This window comes from Lachnellula hyalina (assembly GCF_007821495.1).
Source record: "Lachnellula hyalina strain CBS 185.66 chromosome Unknown contig00131, whole genome shotgun sequence".
In the NCBI taxonomy this organism is placed as follows: domain Eukaryota; kingdom Fungi; phylum Ascomycota; class Leotiomycetes; order Helotiales; family Lachnaceae; genus Lachnellula; species Lachnellula hyalina.
Genome location: NW_022157245.1, coordinates 57483 through 78460, shown reverse-complemented (window position 1 = coordinate 78460; position 20978 = coordinate 57483). Strand labels below are relative to the sequence as shown.

Here is a 20978-nt window from a genome sequence, read left to right as displayed (position 1 = left end):
TTTTTTTGAACCCTAGTATTTGACTTGCAGCGTCTAAGTTCTGGTGGCGGTGTCAAGGCGGAATTGAGGGAACAAAAGCAGGCGCCCCCCCTCGTACCAGTAGATGCCACTATTTGCTGTGAGAAGTTCAGAATTGCGCATTTTCTGTAATTCTGGTCATGATGTTTCGTTTTGATTTTGATTTTGAATCTTAGGAGTACATCCTACAATTACGTTGAGGGAGAAGTCGCGACGCTATACACCACAGACTAGCTAGGTCTACACCACAGGAATCACAGTCATCTTTCAGCGATAGGACAGTCTTCTTTTCAGGCAGGGTGCTTGGATTCTCTTCTACTCAAAATATTATCTAAATAATTCTCAGTCGCCCGCATTCGTCAAGCACCTGCCAGCCTTCCTCGCTATCTAACCCCATCTCCTCGAGAATCTCACCCTGCATCCACCCCTGCACAAAAACACTGCCCTTAAACCCATACGTCCTATCCTGATTCTCCTCAAGTAAAACCGGGACGCTGCATGTATTCAGAATCGCTAATTTCTGTCCTTCTTTAGCATAATATGGTGCCAGACCCATAAGTCCGTTCTCCGTGATAATCAGAGCACGTCCTCTCGTTACAATGTCGAAGACTCCTGTTGAGGTGTGCTGCAAGCGATGTTTGGTGATGTCTTCTTTAATGCAGATAGGCCGGAAAGGAAGGTTTCCTCCCGCCTCCTCAGTTCCCGGTGGCCATGTTTCTCGTAGGGTGGTTTCAACGGACCACACACCTGTCGAGTCGCCTGCTAGCATGGACCAGAACTTGGTCATGAAAGGGGTTTCTGTGGCCGGCAAGTCCTTCTCTTCCTCTGTTTGGCATTCATTAGCTGCTGTGGTCATCCATTTCATGAAATTGTCCTCGCTGCTTTGTTGGACGATTTTGATGGTATCGAGAATGATGCCAGTTACCTCGAGGACTGGCCCTTTAAAGTTGAAATGTGGGCTTGATGCGGATGAAGTGCAAGTATTGTAGATCGGTCCGGACATATCTGTGACTGCCGACATGAAGATGTCGGGAATGCGGTCATGCCGAATGAGGCTGCTGACCGTGGTTGGAGTGGTCCAATCTGGACACCAAGATGGCATGTCCAACTTAGAATATTTCACAGGCTCAGCTGCGCAGATAATATCTAGACTTTTTGTCTTGCAAGCTACCGCGACTACGAACTCATGATAAGCTTGAGGAAGACCCTTCGAATAATCAGGGATGAAGTCCGTTGCTTGGAAGTCCTCTGCCAGATTTAAAAGGGAGAAAACTTTGTCATACGGGGAAGTGCTTTGGAAGTCGCGACACAGAACCGCAGCGTCGAGAATCTCAGGTGAAGTGTCTTTAACACCGTTTTGAGTCGTTTGACCCCAGATAGAATCAGCATTCTTGGAACGGAGGTGTCGAAAATAGAACATCCGTCGAATGAAAGAGATTTCCTCGATAGAAATCGAGTTTAATGTGGGATTTACGGCCATCATTTTAGCTGGCATAGTTCTGTCACCATTTAGAATAGCTATCAGGTGGTAAGCGGCCATATCCAATTGCCTCCAAGCTGCTCTTTTCTTGCCACAGTATAGAGATGGCAAGTTGGCGACGGCGAGCTCTTGGACCACCCAGATTCGCCGGAAATATGGCCTTGAAAAGAAGCAATAAAGAGCAGCAAGTCGGCGTGGGAGATCAGGGATTGGGGTGATTTTCCATTCGTCGCCTTCTTTAACTGTATATGGGCCCCAACTTCCATCTTTATTGAGATGCAAGACTGGCCTCTGAAGTTCGCTTAGGAAGTCGATGGCTGTGTCACTTGCCTCGTCACCTTCACCAGCCCAGCTAATAACAGCTTCGGCTGCATCGTATATCTCAAGCATTCTAGGAATTTGTCGATTTCGCTCAGAGACATTGTTTTGATCAATACAGATTGCATCAATCCAGATAACAACCATGTATACGTTGTCCCGGATTTCTCGGAGAGCCCTATCTAGATTCTCACGGATCATGAACGTCTGCCCATTAAGAAGGATCGTACAGGTTGGTTTCTCGTCGCCAGGACCCCAATTATATGACAAGCAATGGTAGGTAACATTGCTGTGCATCACTGAGTATGCTAATGAAGCTCTCAGCGGATCGTTATAGTTGTCTGCTTTCCACAGTGTAACGAGACGGAATTCATCACAAACGTAGTCTAAAGGCAGATACTCATGAGGTGGAGGAGGTTCAACCCAGCCTTTTTGCATGTGAAGTGGTACAGGATGATGGTTTGTTCCCTTGGGCTCCCTTGTTCTGTTCCAGTCTTTTGGTTTTGGAGGAAATGGTCTTGGGAGTTCCCCTTTGTCCCAAAGCCCAGCTATCACTTCACTAAGATCGATGACTTTCTCTGCGTGCTGGATCATCGTGTCCATCCATTCTTGATTCCAGTATCGATCTTTTTCTTCCGGATCTTGATGATTCAAGCAAACGTCCCTGAACCATAGTCGCTCGGCATCATTTTTTGACTGAATATGGTCGAGAAAAATGACAATATTCCTAGTGACGGGTTTCGCGTGGCCATCGATGAAAAGTCCCAATGTTGAAAGAGGATTACCTCGTGTATTGATAACGTATGTGTAAGGTTTGCATTTTGAGAGTTGTTCGGACGAAATTGAGCAATCAAGGGGACTTTTCGTGTTTCCGTGATGAGGTTTAAGGATCAGGAATCGCATCTCCTGTGTATCAATGTTGAGAGGCGAGTACTCGAAGAAGGGCGCTTCCTTTTCTCCACAGTCATTTTCTTTTGTAGGAACATTTTCTGAAACTAAGGTGTTGTTCAAAGCCTCGTGTACATTATCGCCGTCAGCCATGATTTATAGTAATGATGTGAACATTGCACGTCGATATAAGTAGCGTACCTAGACCTAGCGAGCCTAGGTAACCAAGTAAAAGCTCACTTACGCGGGCAGGAGGCACAGTGGCTCACGTGATGACTTTCTCTTGAACCCAACAACTACATCTTTACCTAGGTAGGAACTTCATATACTTCATACAGCCATTTAATACAAAACCATCGTCAATGACTGTAAATCGGGCACGAGTTGGCGATTATTTCCTTCATCACCCGGTAGATTCGGTTAATAATACCCCTGAATCCTTACTGTATCTGCTGTTAATGCTATTATAGCTAGGAAAATATGAATGTTTTAAGCGTTTGGTGGTTTGTATATACGAAATTACTGTAAACCGTTCTTTATTGTCTCGTAAAGTTCAATGGCTAAATAAAACGAATTCTTGGAGATTTTGAGGCTCTGCCATTATCACATGCCGAGGCTTCTTTGACATGACGCGCGACACGTCAAACATCCAATAACATACCACATCAACACCAGATAATGCTCATGCCTCAACAAAACAGACATCTAACCCTAGTGCCACATCCTACTATGCCCGTGTCTATGTCTTTGTCCATATACCCATCTCTACCTACTACGTCCACAACCCATACAAGCCGAATGGAACATCAATTCTACGCTGCAGAAGCATACAACGAACCCAATATCCGTACAAAGAGCAAATATGGACCAGGATGAAGAAGAAACCCAAAAGGCTCTTGTAGCCCAACAGACCTCTACCTCTACCTCAACCTCTGCCTCGACCCTCCTCCCCTCATCTATCGCGAACGCTGTAAGCCTGGTAACTAGATCCAGCTCCCTCTACCTCCGACTCGGCACATTAATAGGCGGTTTGGCGCTGGACGGAGCAAGAGTTACAACCCTCACCGGCCTCGAACTAAGCCGAGCGCTCATCGAATCCATCCTCATACGGTCTGGACGCGATGTCGCAGAAAGAAGTACGGGCGCGATAGGCAGGGCCGAGGCAGAGGGCATCTTGGAGAAAAGTGTTGCGACGCTGCATAGGACTATTACAAATATATCTTTTGTGGCAAGTGCGGGCTTTTATTGCAGTGCTGCGGCGCTGAATTCTGCCACGGATTTGAGCCAACAGCTACTTGCTACGTTGGACAGCATATTGGGGAGTACGGACTCAAGCAGGGCAATTGCAAGTATCGTAACTCTGATAAGGAGGGAATTTCAAAATCCGGCGACTGGAAGGGAGGGGGAGAAAGTGACCGTGTCAGATCTTTTATTGGGTATCTGTGGTTTGGCACTGCTGCAGAGGTGGTGTAGGGGGTTGACGGATGCAGAATGTCGAGAAGGCAGGTTCGAGGAAGTTATTTGGGATGTGGTCATTCTCAATGATGGTCGGAGAGCGGATGTTGCGGGGAATTTAGAGAGAAAGAGTTCTGGAGAGGGTCTGACACGGCCAGATTCGGTGTCTTTCGTGACCACTGGTGGTGATGTCGTATTAGGAGCAATCGAGCAGGGAGGAGTGGCTACGGATGAGTCGGATGAAGATATGGCAGAATTCAATCTCAAACAGAAGATCATGCAGTCACTACCAGCAGATGCATCTGCTTCTATTACCACTTCGACTACCACCACGAAAACAATTACGGTTGAGATCACAAGTGCCCAGCCTCTAGATCTATCTCCGCCCCCTGGTGTTGAAATTGTGGAAGAGAATGCACATCACATGGGAGGTGTTGATTTTGATGGTGGGGTTCTGACGAATGAACCAAAAGTTGGTCTTTCGATCCCAAAATATCGAGTCGTGTATCGAACGGTTCGGAACAAACTCCGAGACATAAATGTTGAAGCGAGAGGTTTAATTGAGGACGCAATTGAGGATGATGTGGAAACGCCAGAAGTTCCTCCAAAGGAACTTGAAAGCCCGGGATTCTCGGTATCTCCACTTTCCTCTGATTCAGAGGGTCTTCCAGAGTTATCAAGGCGTCCTTCTAGGACCAGTACCTCAAAGAATCTTCCAAACCCTCCACCGCCCCCAAAAACCGAAGACAAAGCCACGAGGATGTCAGCCATACCAGTCCGCAAAAGCACTGAGAATCTGGCCAACCAAAAGCGCTCCAGAAAACCAATGAGTGCCTCTTCGTCAATCAGTGGTTCGGATATTCCGCCTCCCAAGAGACCTGCAACTACGAAGTCTCCCACTGTGCAGAAGTCGGATTCGACACGACCACCAGCAAAATCGTCCGAGAAGAAAGGTTCATTCCGACAGGCTCTAAAGAAAGGGTCTGGAAGTACTCTCTCAAACTTATGGACCAAGGACCATTCAGCTCCCGAAGCTAGCACGCGTAGCAAACCCAGCCAAAAGCCTCCGTGGGGAGTGTCCAATGCAGCTGCATCATCCCCGAAATCCAGTTTACCCATTCCACAACGCAATTCAAGCATCGTTCCAGCTCGTGATGCACCCCGCCCCCCACAACGAGGCAATCCGAACTATTTCTCATCTCGAGACCTCGGTTTACAAAGCGATGCTCCAAGGAGCCCCTCTAGGGCGAGCTATTACTCCATCCATGAACACCGCAGAGACTCGCTAGTGTCGCAAACCGATACGTATTCAATTCATTCAGCCGACACGCGGCCAGGATCACCAACGGCGTTTAGGACGCATCTTCGAGCTCAAAGTAATGTACTAAGAACCAGGTCGGAAAAGAATATTGTGCCGTCTCAATTATCGGCTGAACAACGGCCTAGATCATATCATCGGAGGTCTAAAAGTCATGTTCCAAGTATATATACACTTAAGACGAATAACTCTGCCACATCGCTTGTTCTTGCATCTCATCCAAGAAGAAGTGCCTTTGCAGATTCGGAAACCCTGGAAAACTTAGCGAGAACAGGTTCCGTTGATGGTCTGTTTCCACAGCACCATATTGTTCGAAATATTACCAGATTTGTACGCTTTGCATCTGCTTCCTACGGTGCAAGCTTTTTAAGAGTCATGGGAATTACGAATTCTACAGCTGGTCCAAGAGAGATAGATACGACTCACCATCACGAGCATCATTCTTTTTCCAGTCACACTCAACTTCCGACAGACACCATCCTTCTTTCCTCTTTCGTCGATCCTCAGGGTGGCACAGATTCCAGTGGGCATACCAATACCGGTGTACCAATGGTACACTTCGTCTCATTAGATCACGACTCCAAAGCGGTGATTCTGACTTGTCGAGGCACAATGGGATTCGAAGATGTTCTAGCAGACATGACCTGTGATTATGATGCTCTTTCCTGGCGCGGACGAGACTACAACGTCCACAAAGGCATTCACGCCTCAGCACGCCGTCTTCTAGATGGTGGCGGCGGCCGAGTAATAGCCACCATCGCAGCAGCATTAGAAGAATTCCCCGACTACGGACTTGTAATGTGCGGGCACTCCCTCGGTGGAGGAGTCACCGCACTTCTCGCGATCATGATCTCTGAGCCGTCTCCCGACCCCTCATCGACAGCATTCCTCACATCCACTTCATCCTACTCATCTTCGCCACAGCTTCTCCTCACAGATACAAGCAAGCAAGGCACTGCGCCCTCAGCAATCCACCTCCCTTCAGGTCGCCCCATACACGTCTATGCCTACGGCCCTCCAGCATGCCTCTCCCCGTCCCTCCGCCTCGCCACGCGGGGTCTTATAACCACCATTGTCAATAATCAAGACCTGGTTCCCTATCTTTCCCTCGGCGTCCTACACGACCTACAAGCCTGTGCACTAGCCTTCAAAACTGACGACTCAGGCGCGAAAGGCGAGGTCAGAAACCGAGTCTGGGCTGGCATGACAGGGGCGTTTCGGGATAAATGGTATTCCGGAAACAAACAACCGGAGGGAATGGGGATAGAGAAAGAAAATGACGATGAATGGGCGTACGCTACGCTGAAGACGCTGCGGGCGGCGATGTTGAGCGCGAAATTGGTGCCGCCCGGAGAAGTATTTGTTGTGGAGAGCTGTCCGGTGCTGAAGCGAGATGCTTTTGTGAGAGGGGGTGCGGGAGAGGGAAGTGGGGGTTTGGGGGCACCGGCGACTAGGGCTGTGTTGCGGTATGTGAGAGATGTGGAGAAGAGGTTTGGGGAGTTGAGGTTTGGAGGGAGCATGTTGTTGGATCATAGTCCTGGGCGGTATGAGACTAGTTTGGGGGCATTGGGCAGGGGTGTTTTGGGCTAACGGTTATACCATATAGAAATGTTCAGCAATGTGTAGAAGTCATGTCAATGAAAAAGGGTTCAAATCAGGGGTCGGTGTCCTCCGTGTGCAACTATCAAATCACGTGGGCTGAGCCCAAATTGCAAAGAGACGATAAATATACATGCGTCAAGTTCCTCTTGTCGGTAGATCACTACGAGAAATAAACATCATTCACCAGATCCCAAGCTTCTTAGCTGGAATCCAAACCCTCTGAGAACGCCAACCGACCTAAATCAACAAAATTTACTCATATTCGTACACACCTCACCAGAGACCAAAAGTCTCCCCTCACCCAAATTAATGATAACGACTTCCACGCTCGAAGATTCCAGGCGCCTCATTCCCTTGAAACACCGTCCTAGCACGGGGCAACGTAGCAGAGCACTCCGTCAATTGATTAATATTATTCACGCCCAAGAGACTCAGCCTCACATACGCCGCCGCATAATCCTCATTCCAATGGCTCTGATTGCCTACAAAAGCATTCCACTCATCATTACACCTACTATCCCTCGAAATCACCACATCGCTATCAAAGCGAAACACCCCTTTAGCAGGAGCTGGCTGTATCGTCTCGTTGTAGAAACGCACGTCCCAGACGCCTGGCGTGGTGTCTTGGGGAAGTCCGATGTTGGATGCTGGCGCGGTGGAGGTTTTGAATTGGCGGGATGTGGAGTGTGCGCCGAGGAGGGCGGTTAGGTCGTGGGGCGTGATGGTTTTGTCGGCAAAGAGCGCGAGGAGGGTGGAAGAGGGGCTGGAGACGTCGGGAAGGAGGTTAGAGGGCGAGGCGCGCGTTGCGTCCTATAGTCTCGTGAATCAGTAGACTTCACTTGCTCATTCCTTTCCTTTCCTTTCCTTTCCTCCACATACTCTCACAACAAAGAAATCATTCATTCAAACTTACCTTTCTCCCCACAAACGCCCTGATTCTCGGCCCCAACGGACATGTCACAACAGCGTGAACAGCCATATACTGCACCAGATCCGCTATGCCCACCACCGGGAATCTCATATGATACAATTTCGCAAACGCCGTTACGTTTTCCAGGCCCCTATTCTCGGGCCGTTCAATTTCGCCAAAGAGTACAAAACTGCCGTCCGCGCCGCCGAAATCCTGGCCTTGAGCCGCGAGCGCCTGGCTCCAGGTACCAGCGTCGTGGAAACCGAGGCGGATGGCCGCGCGCGCCATGTCGTTGCACCGGCCTGTTGGGCCGGTGAAATCGCGCGTGAGGGAGTGAGAGATTTCGTACCAGATGCAGCAGGGGTTTGTGGACTTGGTGCAAGTGCCAGGCGCGGGTGCGGGGGAAGTGGTAGTGGAGTTGGGGTGGTATTGGGCGGCTTCGGTGCCGAGGAGGATGTTGGCTATGGATTGGCCGACTGGGGTTGTGATGCCGGTTTTAAGATCGCCTATTAGGGTGCGGGCTGTATTGTCCCCATCGTTGTTGGTGTCTTGTCTTATTGCGAAGGGGTTGACGAAGGAGGGTATGGATGAAAATAGGAGGTAGGTCAGGAGACTTGAAAGGAAATACATTATCACTTAACGAAATGTCATGAGAATTTGTTTGAACAAATACCCCCATTGTTACTATTTATCGTGATCCTTTTTGGAGGACGAAATAAGAGAAATGAGAAATACGATATCACGAGAGCGAATGCAGTCAGAAAGGGGTAATACGCATGTCAGCGGGAAGAATTTTGAAAGGATTTAGGTCACACAGCGAACGCAGAAAATTTTTCTCAATCAGTACTTCCAAGAAATTGGGCGAGATTTGGCGCTACCAAATTGGACGTTGTGGCCTAATATCAGACTTTTTCAGATTTTTGGAGGAAGGAAAGCTGCATCTCATAGCTAGAAACAGTAGATGCTAAGGGCCGTATTGAAAAGGGGAGCCGCAAAACGTGTTTTCTGGGGCCTGTTAGCACTATGACTGTTGCTTTTGGGATCCGAGACATGATTCAAATGTCCATTTTTAGCAAGAGGCTGAGATATTGGCTGAGATCCTGCGAGTAAATAATCCCTCAACATAAATTGTAGGATTCGAGGATAGACTAAAGAGTCAAGGTAGTGGTGTTCTGACCCTCGAATTGGGGTCGATTAAGTTGTCTCAACTTCCAACCCCAGAAAACTAATTCCCAAAACAGACACCCCAACCAGCGCAACAGACCCACCGCACGAGAGCAGAAGGAAAAGCTCACTCCAGGGGGGCGCAATGCCCTCCGTTCGAAGTTCAATGCAGCATGCACTCTGCAACAAAAAGATGCAGACACTACCAAAGAGAACATCGATGGCAGAGCATTTGAAATATATACTTAGTCTAGGACAGAAGACATACACCGGTGCTCAAGTCATTAATGGAAGGATACGTATTAGGAAGGCCGAGTTCGATAAATCCGCTGCAATGTCTCTTCCGTCTCTCCATTGGGGCTTTTTAGATCCATTCCCCTGCGAGCGGACAAGAGGGCAAGAATGACAACGGTGCAAGAAAGCGGCTTCGGGACTTCATTTTGGTGATGAAACTGTTCATTCCACACGGTCGACGGGTCTTCACCGATCAATGGCGACTCTGAAGAGTTATGAAGTAGTTAAAGGAGCCCATTGGAAATAACGACGAGGGGTATTTCAGACAGTATGCCAGCTCACGACGATTCACAATTGATCACAGGGACCAACAATTAAGAGATATTAGGAAGCTGAGCCGTGCCCCACTTCAGCAGAGTCTCCATCCTTCGGCCACAAGAGGGCTGGTGGAGCTGAGAAGAGTGAAGATCGATAGAAATAGCTGGCGTAACTTTCTCCCCCGCCGCCAACGTACCAGTCACAGTCGCCATAGTGCACTTTTGGGCTCACATAGATTCAAGTCGCCGCATCAAACATACTGAGCCAGAATCGAAGCTCTATTGCATCCAGATTCGCGATGCCTCTTATACGACGGACCATCTTGCACCAGTTCCCTTGTAGACGTGCCCAAGAAAGGTCCACGCGTCTTAGCCTATCATGTCGCACCCTTGGTTTGCTGCAAATTTGCCAAGACCCCCGCATAGACATACTCTATAATGTGTGTGGGGTGCTGAACGCTTCCCCGCAACCCCGCTAAATGGAGTTATTTTATACGATGTACGATACGGAAGGTTTGTCGGATTCTGGCCAAATTCCACTCCAATCCGCCGATTATAGACCCCGTTGAGTTCATAAGCAACTGAAAAAACTCCTCGAAAGAATGCCTGTTAATGAAATATATATTATTGCGCAGGATGAGAAAGTGAAGCTGTATAATTCGAGATTGAAGGAGTCTGTTGTTTTGGGTACTAACCGGATTGGGTTTCTGTTACTATACCCCACATAATAATCTTGTATACCAGGGTTCTTTTTTACAAAGGTTTAACAAGGGTTTAGCCAAGGTTTTGGTCTACATGTTTCCCTGTTAAGACCAAAGTCAGGGATTATCTGACTGCTTGATTGGTAGATCTGATCAAAACCCTGCTTTACAAGATTGTTAAGGCTAGGGATAGTAGAAAAGGTGAGAATCAGCGCGGTTGCGATGATGTGGGGTACTCGAGTAACGATCAAGAAGGTGGGGTTTCACTACGCAGATCCAAGTATCTGAAATACAAGTACCAATTCTAGATTCAATGACTGATAACATATCGAAAACAAGAGATCAGCAACAGTGAAAAATTATCCGTCATGACTTATATTGCTCAATGGACTTCAATTTCAGCAATTGCAAAGCCACCTCAGCTAATGTTGATTATTCTTTTCCCACTCCTTCTACTCCTGGGGCGCCTGGTAGTTAAGGCGTGGTGGACGCCATTACGACATGTACCAGGTCCATTTTGGGCCAAATTCTCAAGACTATGGAAATTATTTGAGATCAGCAGAGCCTCCTTTGAGAAAACCAATATTATCCTGCACAAGAGATATGGTACGCGTCTCCGCTAAGCACCTATCTCTCGCATTGAATTCTCAGTAACGTTTTTAATACGGCGCAGGTCCTATTGTCCGTATTGCCGATAATGAATTCAGCATCGACGACCCAGAGGCAGCGAAAGTTATTTACGGCCATGGAAGCCAGTTCGTCAAGGCAAGTCTTCAACCTCGACCTGATATCAGGCTTGGCCTAAGCATCATTCCAGGGAGACTGACTCCTGCAGTCACCGTGGTATTATGCTAGCGGCCCGGTCGACCCTCACTTTCCATCGCTGTTCAGTTCCCGAGATGTAGCCTTCCACGCAGCGACGAGGCGCAAAGTCGCGTCCTCGTACTCAATGACATCGTTGTTGCGCATGGAGAAGTACGTGGACGACTGCTCTGCTGTCTTCGTTCAAAAACTGCGAGAATTCGGAAAGACTCATGAGACGTTGAATATGGCCCGCTGGCTGCAATTTTACGCCTTTGACGTTGTTGGAGAGCTAACTGTAGGCCAATCTACCGCTCCAACTTTTTCTAATCATTAGTTACAACCATTGCTAATATTGACTAGGTTGGAAAAAGATTCGGCTTCCTTGACGAAGGGAAGGATGTCGGCGGGATTATCTCAGCTATAGATACGTACCTTGCTTACACAGCCAACGTCGGTGTCTACTCTGAATGGCACCCATTTATCTCTTCCATGATGCAGAAACTAAGCCCTCGCCAGGGAAGGGGTTCCATGGTTGAATTTACGCAGGCGCAGATAGACAAGCGTAAAGAAGATGAGACTAGCCCCCATGAGTTGGACGGGACTGGTGATTTCCTTTCCATATACCTGGCCCTCCACAAGAAGGATCCAAGCTCTTTCACGGACCAGGACCTCTTTGCAGGATGCATCACCAACATTGGTGCTGGGTCGGATACTACGTCCATCAGTCTAAGCTCAGTACTCTATAATCTGTGTAAACATCCGGAAGCCTTGCAGAAGTTACGGGAGGAGCTGGAGCAGAAGCAAGCAAATGGCGAACTAAGTAACCCGGTGACTTTCAAGGAATCTCAGGCATGCCCTTATCTACAAGCAGTGATTAAGGAAGCGTTACGTGTCCATCCTGCTACAGGCTTTCCCTTAGGGCGTGTCGTACCAAAAGGAGGAGCCACTATTGCCGGAACTTTCTTCCCGGAGGGGGTATATTCTCTCTTCAAAACTTTTAGCCCTAGAGAAGTATTCTGACTGTCCTTGCAGGCAATTGTGGGCATAAATACTTGGGTCGCACACATGAACGTTTCTGTGTTCGGGCATGATGCAGAGCTCTTCCGACCGGAGCGGTGGCTTACGGACAAAGACAACTACAACCGGATGGACCGGTATTTTTTTACCGTAAGTTCTGACTATCTCTAATTGAAAGATCCACTCCAAAAGACTTGCTTCTAAGAAACCTCTATACAGTTCGGAATGGGTTCCCGCACTTGCATCGGTAAGAATATCAGTCTTATGGAGGTCGGCAAGGTCATCCCAACGCTTGTTCAGGAGTTCGATTTTGAGCTCGTCAATCCCGATGCCGACCTCAAGACGCGAAACGTTTGGTTTGTCAAGCAGCAGAGCTTCTTTTGCAAAGTTTCCGAGAGGCATAGCAATTCGCAAACCACGGCAGAAAAGTAGACCAAATTACGAGTTGGGGCTTATCACCAACAGTATCAAAGACATGTCAAAATACGAGTACAGGAGCGTGATACACTGGCAAGTCTCGTTATGTCTTCGAGGAAAAAGTCGCGCAAAGTTTTCCTCTTGGGTATTGTCATCCACAGCTAGCCACTCAATCGAATGTCTCAGCTGCGTAGTTCTCACACTCCTCTCGCTCTGTCTAACTAGACCAGCTAGGTGTTTCTGTTTCTGTATAATGTCGTGTTGAATCTTACAAATTTCCGCCCACACGTCCTTGAGTTCAATAGAAGCCCAGTCGTGCGCATCACTCTTGTATATTGATCTCCTGAGCTTGTGAAATGAGTTGCCAATTATGTTGGCTGGATTCGTCATTGTGCTTGCGCTTGTGAAGATTTCATTCTACAGTAAAGACAGAAAACAAAGATGATGAAAAACTTGAGAAGCACAAGACAGGGATGCACCTACCCGCAGGCTTTCTGCAAGGCGACTTGACTTGACTTGACTTGACTTGTTGCTTGTATCACAACCCACAGGCGCAGCCCTTGCCACGACGACCACGCCAGCTCAATGTCGAATGCCATGTATTGGCACACCAGGCTTGAATCAAGCTTTGCTATACATTGATCGTTTCAACTTCGCTCGATGAAGTCTACATCCGCATCCGCATGTCCGATCAAGTGTTTGAGGAGAGAAGGGGGTGGGTTTTTCCAGTAGAGGAATCAGCAGATGAACATGGCTCGACGACGAACATCACCCCTAGATAACGGCAAAGGCGACTGCCTATACGCACATGTATGCTACACACGAGGGCCTGAATTATAAACATGAATATTCGCAGGTTAGGTATGTGGGGAACTCATCCCATATCCAGCAATGGACTTCTAGTGAGAGTTGCTGCTATGGGATGGTATGCAGCCTTCTGCTCACGAATCGACTTTTCGGTACTATACTTACATATATTATCATTCATTACCTAGTATATATATCCATCACATAACGAGGCTCTTCTAAGACCATCTCTAGAAATGACAACCGACCACACCCTTCCCATGCCTCCCTCATATTCCTAATCCAATGAGGAAATCTTCGTCCCTTACTTGGATTTCTATCTAGGACACTCGAGAACCTAGCGCCACAATATGTCTTGACACGAAAAATAACCCTTACAAAACGCAATCCTCACATCACATCACCTCACATCACACAGCACTCATATCAAATGCAGAAACCTCATATGAAGGGAACGAAAATTACATTTCATTCTATTGAACCCTCAATATACAAACTCACTAACCAATTAAGATTAGCCCACGCGCAACAGCCGTCAATCATAGCCCAACAAGCAAGCCTGAATCAAAGGGTATAAAGCGCAAGGACGCGAAAAGGCATAAAATCTCTCTCTCTATCCAATCAACACATGCACAACATAGCATAACTTCCCCTCTCCTCTCCTCCCTTATCTATCATTCATTACCACATCACATCACATCCCGTCCGTTTTCGTTAAATATAATCCAACACTGGTAGCCTATGCAGCAACCTCCGCACTCTCCTTCTTCTCAACTAACTCCTTAACGGCCTTTACCTCGCTCAGGATCTCGTCGTCTTTGCCGGCTGCTGGTGCTGGGATGGCGGAGATGAGAGATTTTACAGAGGTGACTTCACTGAGGATCTCTTCGTCTTTGCTGGTGGCTGGTGCTGGGATGGCTGAAATCAGGGACTGGACAGACTTCACCTCAGTGAGGATTTCGTCATCTTTGCCAGCGGTTGGTGCTGGGATGGCGGAAATCAAGGATTGGACGGACTTGACTTCTGTGAGGATTTCGTCGTCCTTGCCGGCAGTGGGTGCTGGAATAGCTGAGACGAGAGCTTTCACAGAGCTAACTTCGCTAAGGATTTCCTCATCCTTACCAGCGACTGGTGCGGGAATGCCTTCCACAAGGCTCTTTACACTCTTGATCTCGGACAAAATCTCCTCGTCCTTGACTGTGACTGGGGCAGGGATGGAGGAGATTGAAGATTGGACAGATTTAATTTCGCTGAGGATTTCCTCATCTTTTCCTGCCGCAGGTACGGGGATGGCTGAGATAAGGGCTTTTACGGAGGTGACCTCGGATAGGATCTCCTCGTCTTTGCTGGCAGTTGGTGCTGGGATACCCTCGACAATAGTCTTTACACTCTTAAGCTCAGACAGAATGTCTTCGTCCTTGCCAGCTATTGGTGCGGGAATGCCTTCCACGAGTGCCTTCACGGACTTGACTTCAGTCAAGACTTCAGTAGATGTAGCTGCGGTCTTGATCTCAGAGAGCGTAGGGTTTTGTGCTTCGATAGCCGTGATGATGGAGCTGAGGGAGGATTCGACGGAAGAAAGGTCTGTCTTTTCGGAGACAGGAGCTGGGGCTGGAGTTTCGACTGCAAACCAGCTGGTTAGCATTTGGAAACACATCTTGGGAATTGTGAGAGGTTGAACTTACCAATAGACTTAATCTCAGACAGAGCAGAATAATGGGTCTGGGTAGCAGCCAGAATCTCCTTGCTAGCATCCGCACTCTTGATATCTGCAAGAGTGCCATTTTGTGCCTCGATAGCTGCAATGGCACTTCCGATTTGGGAGGATACACCAGAGAAACCAGAGGTAGTAGAAGAGGTGGAGGACTCGATATCCTTCTTGATAGCTGCGAGGTCGGTAGCCAGGGTCTTCAGCGATGCAGAGACCTCGGAGTTCTCCTTCACAGCTGCCAAATCGGCGGTGATGGAATCGAGCTTTGTGGCGTGAGAACCGAGGGCTGCGGATATAGGTGCTGGTCCGTTTTCTTGCAGAGTCTGGAGGTTGCTGGAGATGGTGTCTAGGCTTGCGCTGTGGGAGGAGAGTGTTGAGGTATCGAGGGACGCAACCTTTTCTTGGACAGCCTTCACAGTGCTCGTCAGCTCCGAGACGGAGGCCGAGATCTGTGCAACAGCGTCCTCGAGAGCAGATATCTTGGCCACGGCCGCAGTACTGCTTGTATCGAGGGAGGAAGATAGCTCGGACAGCTTGGAAGCTGTTTGCGTATCGCTTTCGGTGACAGTCTTGGAGAGCTTGTCGTTGGAGGCCAGGATCTTGGACTCGAGCACCAGAGCCGAAGTTTCCGAAGCAGCCTTCAGTGTAGGCTGGAGCTGCAGCGCAAGCTGGCTGGCTACGGCTTTCGTGAAGTCTTCGTTGTTCATGGCTTCTCGGACAGCCTTCTGGAAGGCTTCTCGTTCTTGGGTATCATGGGTCTCCTGTTCTTCGGTGGACAGTTTAGGTGCTGCGGCGATTTCGGCGGGCTTGCTGGAGCCCCAGCTGAAGAGAGATGGTGCCATGATTGCTGCGAAAAGGTTGTAGAAAAATGTGAGAAATGGAGACATCCGTAGTGGATGGAGTTGGAGGAGGGAGAAGACGTGAGGAAGAGGAGAAGAAGGCGGCAAGCAAAAACTCTGCTGCCGCTATTTACTTACGGGATTGCGTGCACCTACCACACCATGAGATTGTGAATTACCAGATTGATATATTTTATTGGTAGTGCACCCTGCAGAAATAGGTAATTTACCGTGTTATATTCATCTTTGCGGAAACTACGGTGAAAAGAGCTCTGGTGGGTGATATAAATCCCGGCCCGACGGTTGTTCCGCCCCATTCACACCGCACATCCTTCGTTGGCACGGCACTCTCACTCTCTTTTCGGGACACCCAAATCTCGAATCACCCCACCTGACCCTCTCCTGTTTGGCTGTCTCCTACTATGCGTGCAGGGGATCTCCTACCTATTACTGTATCCAATGGCCAATAGCCAATGTTCGTGCATTAGGCGTACGGGGACAGCGCATATAACGCTTCGTTCTTGCTGCACGAATAAACTTCTGCCACTTCATAAAATCCCTCCAAATTTACAGCACATAATGAGCCCGAGTATGACGAATCGTACTCGTCGATACCAGTATCGGAAGGTTGACATTGGTGCCTCGAGCTCGCCGCATTCCGGAATTGGTGTGTGATCATCTTCGGAGATTCGAATTTACTGAAAACGTGCCGTATATTACGGGCTCCAGCTACTGCACGGGCATGAATGAAGTCCTGGCGTCGAGGAATACCTCTGCGAATCTCCACGGTATATGTTTTGCATAAAGAGGGAGAGAAGAAACAGTAGTAGCTACTCCAGAATTAGAGAACCAGTTGTCTTGCGGAATTGGGACGCTGTTGGTCACGTGTTTGTCAGAAGAGAGAGGTTTTATGTATATTTTTAGTCTCTTTACTTTCTTAACTTCCTCGCACCAAAGCTCATCCTCAGGATGCTATATTGATATCCAGTCATTTGCGTTCTATCACACGATTGTGTTCTTCCTTTCGAACACGCTGATACAGATTACAATGAGTCAAACGAAGCCGGATAATTCAAATGTTCCTCGAAGTACTGTTCCATGTACAGTTTACCTCAAGAGCTTCAAGACATCATCGCAAGTAAGTGAAACAAGACTCACTTAATGGGTCTTTGTTTAGTGCCTATGAAGCTATCAACTTCTGCCACTAGTCAACTCTTTTCCTAGATTCGTGACTGGACTGCAATCACACCAGACCAGATTCTCCTCAGTCGTCAACTAGACCTCGCGAAAGCTTTCAAACTTGGTCGCAAAGCTGAGCTTTGATACTAAGTACGTATCAGTAGGCGAAGATGGGGCAGTTGTAGTACTTCCATCCCTCTAGGATTACGGGGTCTGCAGCGTGGTCATGAACAAGAGAGACCTGAAGATTTCCAGCATGTCATTTTATCCATAGAGAAGTGCCTAAATGTCAGGAACATTGCAGTATCTGACTTCCTCTTTCGTATCTCCAAAGACAGCTAAGAATTTCCAATTAATTGCTATCTGTGCTCGAATATACAGTTATCAAGATCAGTCGAGATGAGACTCGGTCATATGACATTATGTATGTTAATCTCCTCACACCTCCATCTCTATCCTCCTTTCTTTTCCTTCCCAACCCCGGCCTCCTTCTTCTATACACCACTAATCACTCCCAGCAAAGCTAACAGCCGTAGCCGCCTGCCCCGCCGCGGCCTTATCCAACGCAACATTAGTCGCCAGCTTGGCCTGTTGCGCCGCAAGCTCACTCTGAGACGCCGTATTCCCCTGCGCAACCTCGATCTGAATCCTCATGACATCCGTCTGCAACTTCAGCACCTTGTTCTTTATCTTGCCATTCTGCAGCGCTGTTGCGGCAGTGCCGCTTGCTGCCGCGACGGCGGTGTTGAAGCCACCCGTGGCGGTCTCGGCCTGCTCGCTCAATTGCGCGGCGGAGGAGATGATGGCAAGGTCGGATGCTGCTACGCCAGCGAAATTGGTTTGGTCGATCTGGGACGTGATTAGTGGGGGGAAGAGAGGGATGAGGGGGTGGGGACGTACGGGGAACTTGGCGTTGACTTCTGCGAGGGCGTTTCCTGATACTCCTGAAGACACGGAGAAATCATTGTAGGTTTGCACTGTCAGAACAGCGGCCGAGGTTGCTGCAGCACGTTTTGTAGGTAGAGCCAGAGCGCCTGTGAGGGAGAGGAAAATTGCAAGTGGTGCTGAGAAATGCATGGTGTCGTGGGTTCTGTCTTGACTTTGACGACGAACTGGGAGAAAATGACAGATGGATATTAAAACAGATAAGTTTTGTCTTTTTGAAAGTGCAGAACGAATGTAACAGCCCAGCTGTGAATAATGAGAGAATCAAGTTGAAAAAAACAGAAGGCGAAAGTGGTGGTGGTGTACCAAGAATTCTAAAATGTGGGAAAGAGACAAACTTATATAATTAGGTTGCATTGGCTAATGAGATTAGATCTGATGCTTACCGCCCATATGTTTGGATGATTTGGAGACGTCGTGGGTTTGAGGCTGTAGATCTTTGTCTTGACAAGCCTGGAGGCGAAGGGGCGTTGTATCAGATGAGTTAGATGAGCACGCTGAAGGACATCACCTGAGTCCGAATTTTTAAACTGGCAAATACCCCGAAGGGACCTACTTCGTAGTATTTTACTGTAGCTATGAGTGGATTGAGAATCTGAGATGCAGACGAAGTACGAGCTCGAGGTGTACGGAGTATGGCTTGGCCTGTGGCCCTTACTGGTACCTAATGATCTGCACATGGATACAACACTAGCGCCTCCCTTCATCATAACTATCAAAGCAACAAAACACACTCATCTACTCCCACAAACTTCACAAGTGAGCTCAGGTCACTACTTACAGTACCTCCATTTCCATTGAATATCTCGGCTAAACCAGCAAAATCCCGCCTCCGGTTCTACTTCCCTCTGCCTGTCCCTTTCCACCACCGCCAACCCAATACAGAACCAACCCCTAAATCTTTTTGTTGCACGTCGTAGCGCTAAGAAAAGATATAAAAATCGGGCTCGACGCTAAGGAATCCGAGGCGCTAGTCAACATCGACGCCAACATGCGAACGAGGGACGGCATCAACAGAGCTTTGCGGCTATGGAAAAGGCGGTTCTTAAGGCTGTAGATATATCGGCTGTGGAAGATGGGTAACGCATCACTAGGCTTGAGCACGCCATCAAATTTTCAATGCGAGGCAGCGGTGGCTCTGAAATTTGGGGGGTGGGGGGTAGGGGGGTATTCCAAAGTGACTAGGGCCATTGACACATCTTGGACAGTATCTTATGAGAAGGTACTGAAAGACACGTGCTATCACGGACGCCGAACGGGGTGTTGAGGCTCTACGAGAGGCTACTAGCATTGGAGAAATATGGTTCAGGCCACTAATTCCGACTGGCATGTACGCCTTTCCGGGCCATGTTCTTTCCCTTCTTGGGGTTTCTAAAGTGGGAAGATATCTATATGCTCCGTATGTAAGTGTGTCTATTCTTAAAACCTACTTCTAGAATGTATTCCGTTGCTCCAAAGAAATCGTAGAAATATCAATATTGACTCTGAAATGCTGATTAGGAGCTTCCGCAACACCCGGATTGGAAGAAGCAACCCGTATCCTGCGAGAAGCATTGGTTCATACCACTCACAACTCCAATCCCGACCGGGATACACTGCTTAAGCAACTCGAGGCGCGCCTTGCCATGCAATATTCCAGAACCGGCATAAGCGCCAACCTCGACGGGACAATGCAAGTTACCCAAGAAGCTTTCGCATCAACTCCAGCAGATCATGACAAAGGGCAAACACTAAGAGCTGTTGAAGATTATCTAGCTGACATATTTTCAAGAACGGTGGCGTGAGCCGATCTTCAAGACGCCATCTCACTCATACAAGAAGCTCTTGGGTGCAGTCCCACACAATCATTCGCGCCGGCCAACACGATTGTTCAATCTTTGTTCCTATATTCACAAGAGATATTTAACGACCAAGAGCACCGCTGATCTCGAAGAAGCTGTACGACCTGCGCAAGAGGCAGTCGAAATTACGCTAGACGACGACCAAAAGCAGGCAGCATTGCTACGAACTCTGAAGCATGTCTCTGGCGAGCCGAACCTAGAAACGCGATCAATGATTGCTCGTCGGAGGAATATGCGAAGACGATCCAAATTCAAGGAATCAACTTACACCCTCAAAGCCACACATCTCGCACTCACTTGGTCCTTGATGGAGATATCTATAAGAGCAGGATTTCAAAGCTCAAAAAAAAACATGTTCGCGAATCTTTTACAGACCTCAACAACTTCGTCCAGACTACAAGACAAGGAAGTTTATAGCACTGCAAAATTTACGCGACGCATTTCCTGACGTCGAGTTTCTAAAGCAAAGCAACGCAACCGCAAGATTGGGCATGTTTTTACGGACTTGGGGTACTGAAGCATTAAGCCAAAATCGAGACAAATGGCATACTGTGCGCGCGGGCAGCTATGGATCTATAATACCACGTCGAGGTCGGCATGTTGTCTTCGTTGCATACAGTTCCTATATCGACTACCAGCGGGGCACCACGAGTTCGAGACCAGGCACAAAGCGTATGAGCCCTCCTGAGACCTATCACACAAAGATACAACGGCTCAAACTTTTGATATCAAATCTCGATCTTGGTCGAAACATGCCACATTGCGCGGCCACATCGCCTGATGCTACTGTAGGATGAGTTAGTCAAACTCTAAATTTTGCTTTGACTGTCAGCGTGGCCCCCGAGAAACTTCTGCCTTCTCTCTGGGTTACCCTTGGCACGGTAGGACTAAGGAGCGGGAAGCGGGTTCATTTCCTATTCCCCAGCTTATGAACTTGAACCTCAAGAGGGGGCGTAGTTATAGAGAAAGGATTCGTCGTGAAAGACGAATAGCAAGGGTAACCATCTCTGTTC

The 20978-nt window shown here is 48.2% G+C and overlaps 7 protein-coding genes across 7 annotated transcripts; 3 read left to right on the top strand and 4 right to left on the bottom strand.

Annotated features, from left to right (window-relative positions):
- Window positions 1–349: 349 nt before the first annotated feature.
- On the bottom strand, window positions 350–2857 carry het-6_27 (Heterokaryon incompatibility protein 6,OR allele; the record flags this gene model as incomplete). Its single annotated transcript, XM_031152269.1, has 1 exon — window positions 350–2857. The coding sequence occupies one exon, from the start codon at window positions 2855–2857 to the stop codon at window positions 350–352; it is 2508 nt and encodes an 835-aa protein (XP_031003224.1).
- Window positions 2858–3566: 709 nt separating this feature from the next.
- Window positions 3567–7067, top strand: Daglb (Sn1-specific diacylglycerol lipase beta; the record flags this gene model as incomplete). Its single annotated transcript, XM_031152268.1, has 1 exon — window positions 3567–7067. The coding sequence occupies one exon, from the start codon at window positions 3567–3569 to the stop codon at window positions 7065–7067; it is 3501 nt and encodes a 1166-aa protein (XP_031003211.1).
- Window positions 7068–7385: 318 nt separating this feature from the next.
- On the bottom strand, window positions 7386–8619 carry vpl2_1 (Versatile peroxidase; the record flags this gene model as incomplete). The annotated part of the gene is made up of 2 exons (XM_031152267.1): window positions 7386–7889; window positions 7993–8619. The coding sequence occupies 2 exons, from the start codon at window positions 8617–8619 to the stop codon at window positions 7386–7388; spliced, it is 1131 nt and encodes a 376-aa protein (XP_031003213.1).
- A 2154-nt stretch (window positions 8620–10773) lies between these two features.
- Window positions 10774–11260, top strand: gsfF_0 (Cytochrome P450 monooxygenase; the record flags this gene model as incomplete). Its single annotated transcript, XM_031152266.1, has 2 exons — window positions 10774–11011; window positions 11079–11260. The coding sequence occupies 2 exons, from the start codon at window positions 10774–10776 to the stop codon at window positions 11258–11260; spliced, it is 420 nt and encodes a 139-aa protein (XP_031003208.1).
- A 94-nt stretch (window positions 11261–11354) lies between these two features.
- On the top strand, window positions 11355–12658 carry PDAT9_0 (Pisatin demethylase; the record flags this gene model as incomplete). The annotated part of the gene is made up of 4 exons (XM_031152265.1): window positions 11355–11504; window positions 11570–12184; window positions 12242–12376; window positions 12446–12658. The coding sequence occupies 4 exons, from the start codon at window positions 11355–11357 to the stop codon at window positions 12656–12658; spliced, it is 1113 nt and encodes a 370-aa protein (XP_031003212.1).
- Window positions 12659–14189: 1531 nt separating this feature from the next.
- On the bottom strand, window positions 14190–16003 carry CD209 (CD209 antigen; the record flags this gene model as incomplete). Its single annotated transcript, XM_031152264.1, has 2 exons — window positions 14190–15073; window positions 15136–16003. 2 exons carry the CDS (start codon window positions 16001–16003, stop codon window positions 14190–14192), a joined length of 1752 nt encoding a protein of 583 aa, XP_031003209.1.
- A 1680-nt stretch (window positions 16004–17683) lies between these two features.
- On the bottom strand, window positions 17684–18256 carry LHYA1_G007334 (uncharacterized protein; the record flags this gene model as incomplete). The annotated part of the gene is made up of 2 exons (XM_031152263.1): window positions 17684–18028; window positions 18080–18256. 2 exons carry the CDS (start codon window positions 18254–18256, stop codon window positions 17684–17686), a joined length of 522 nt encoding a protein of 173 aa, XP_031003210.1.
- Window positions 18257–20978: the final 2722 nt, after the last annotated feature.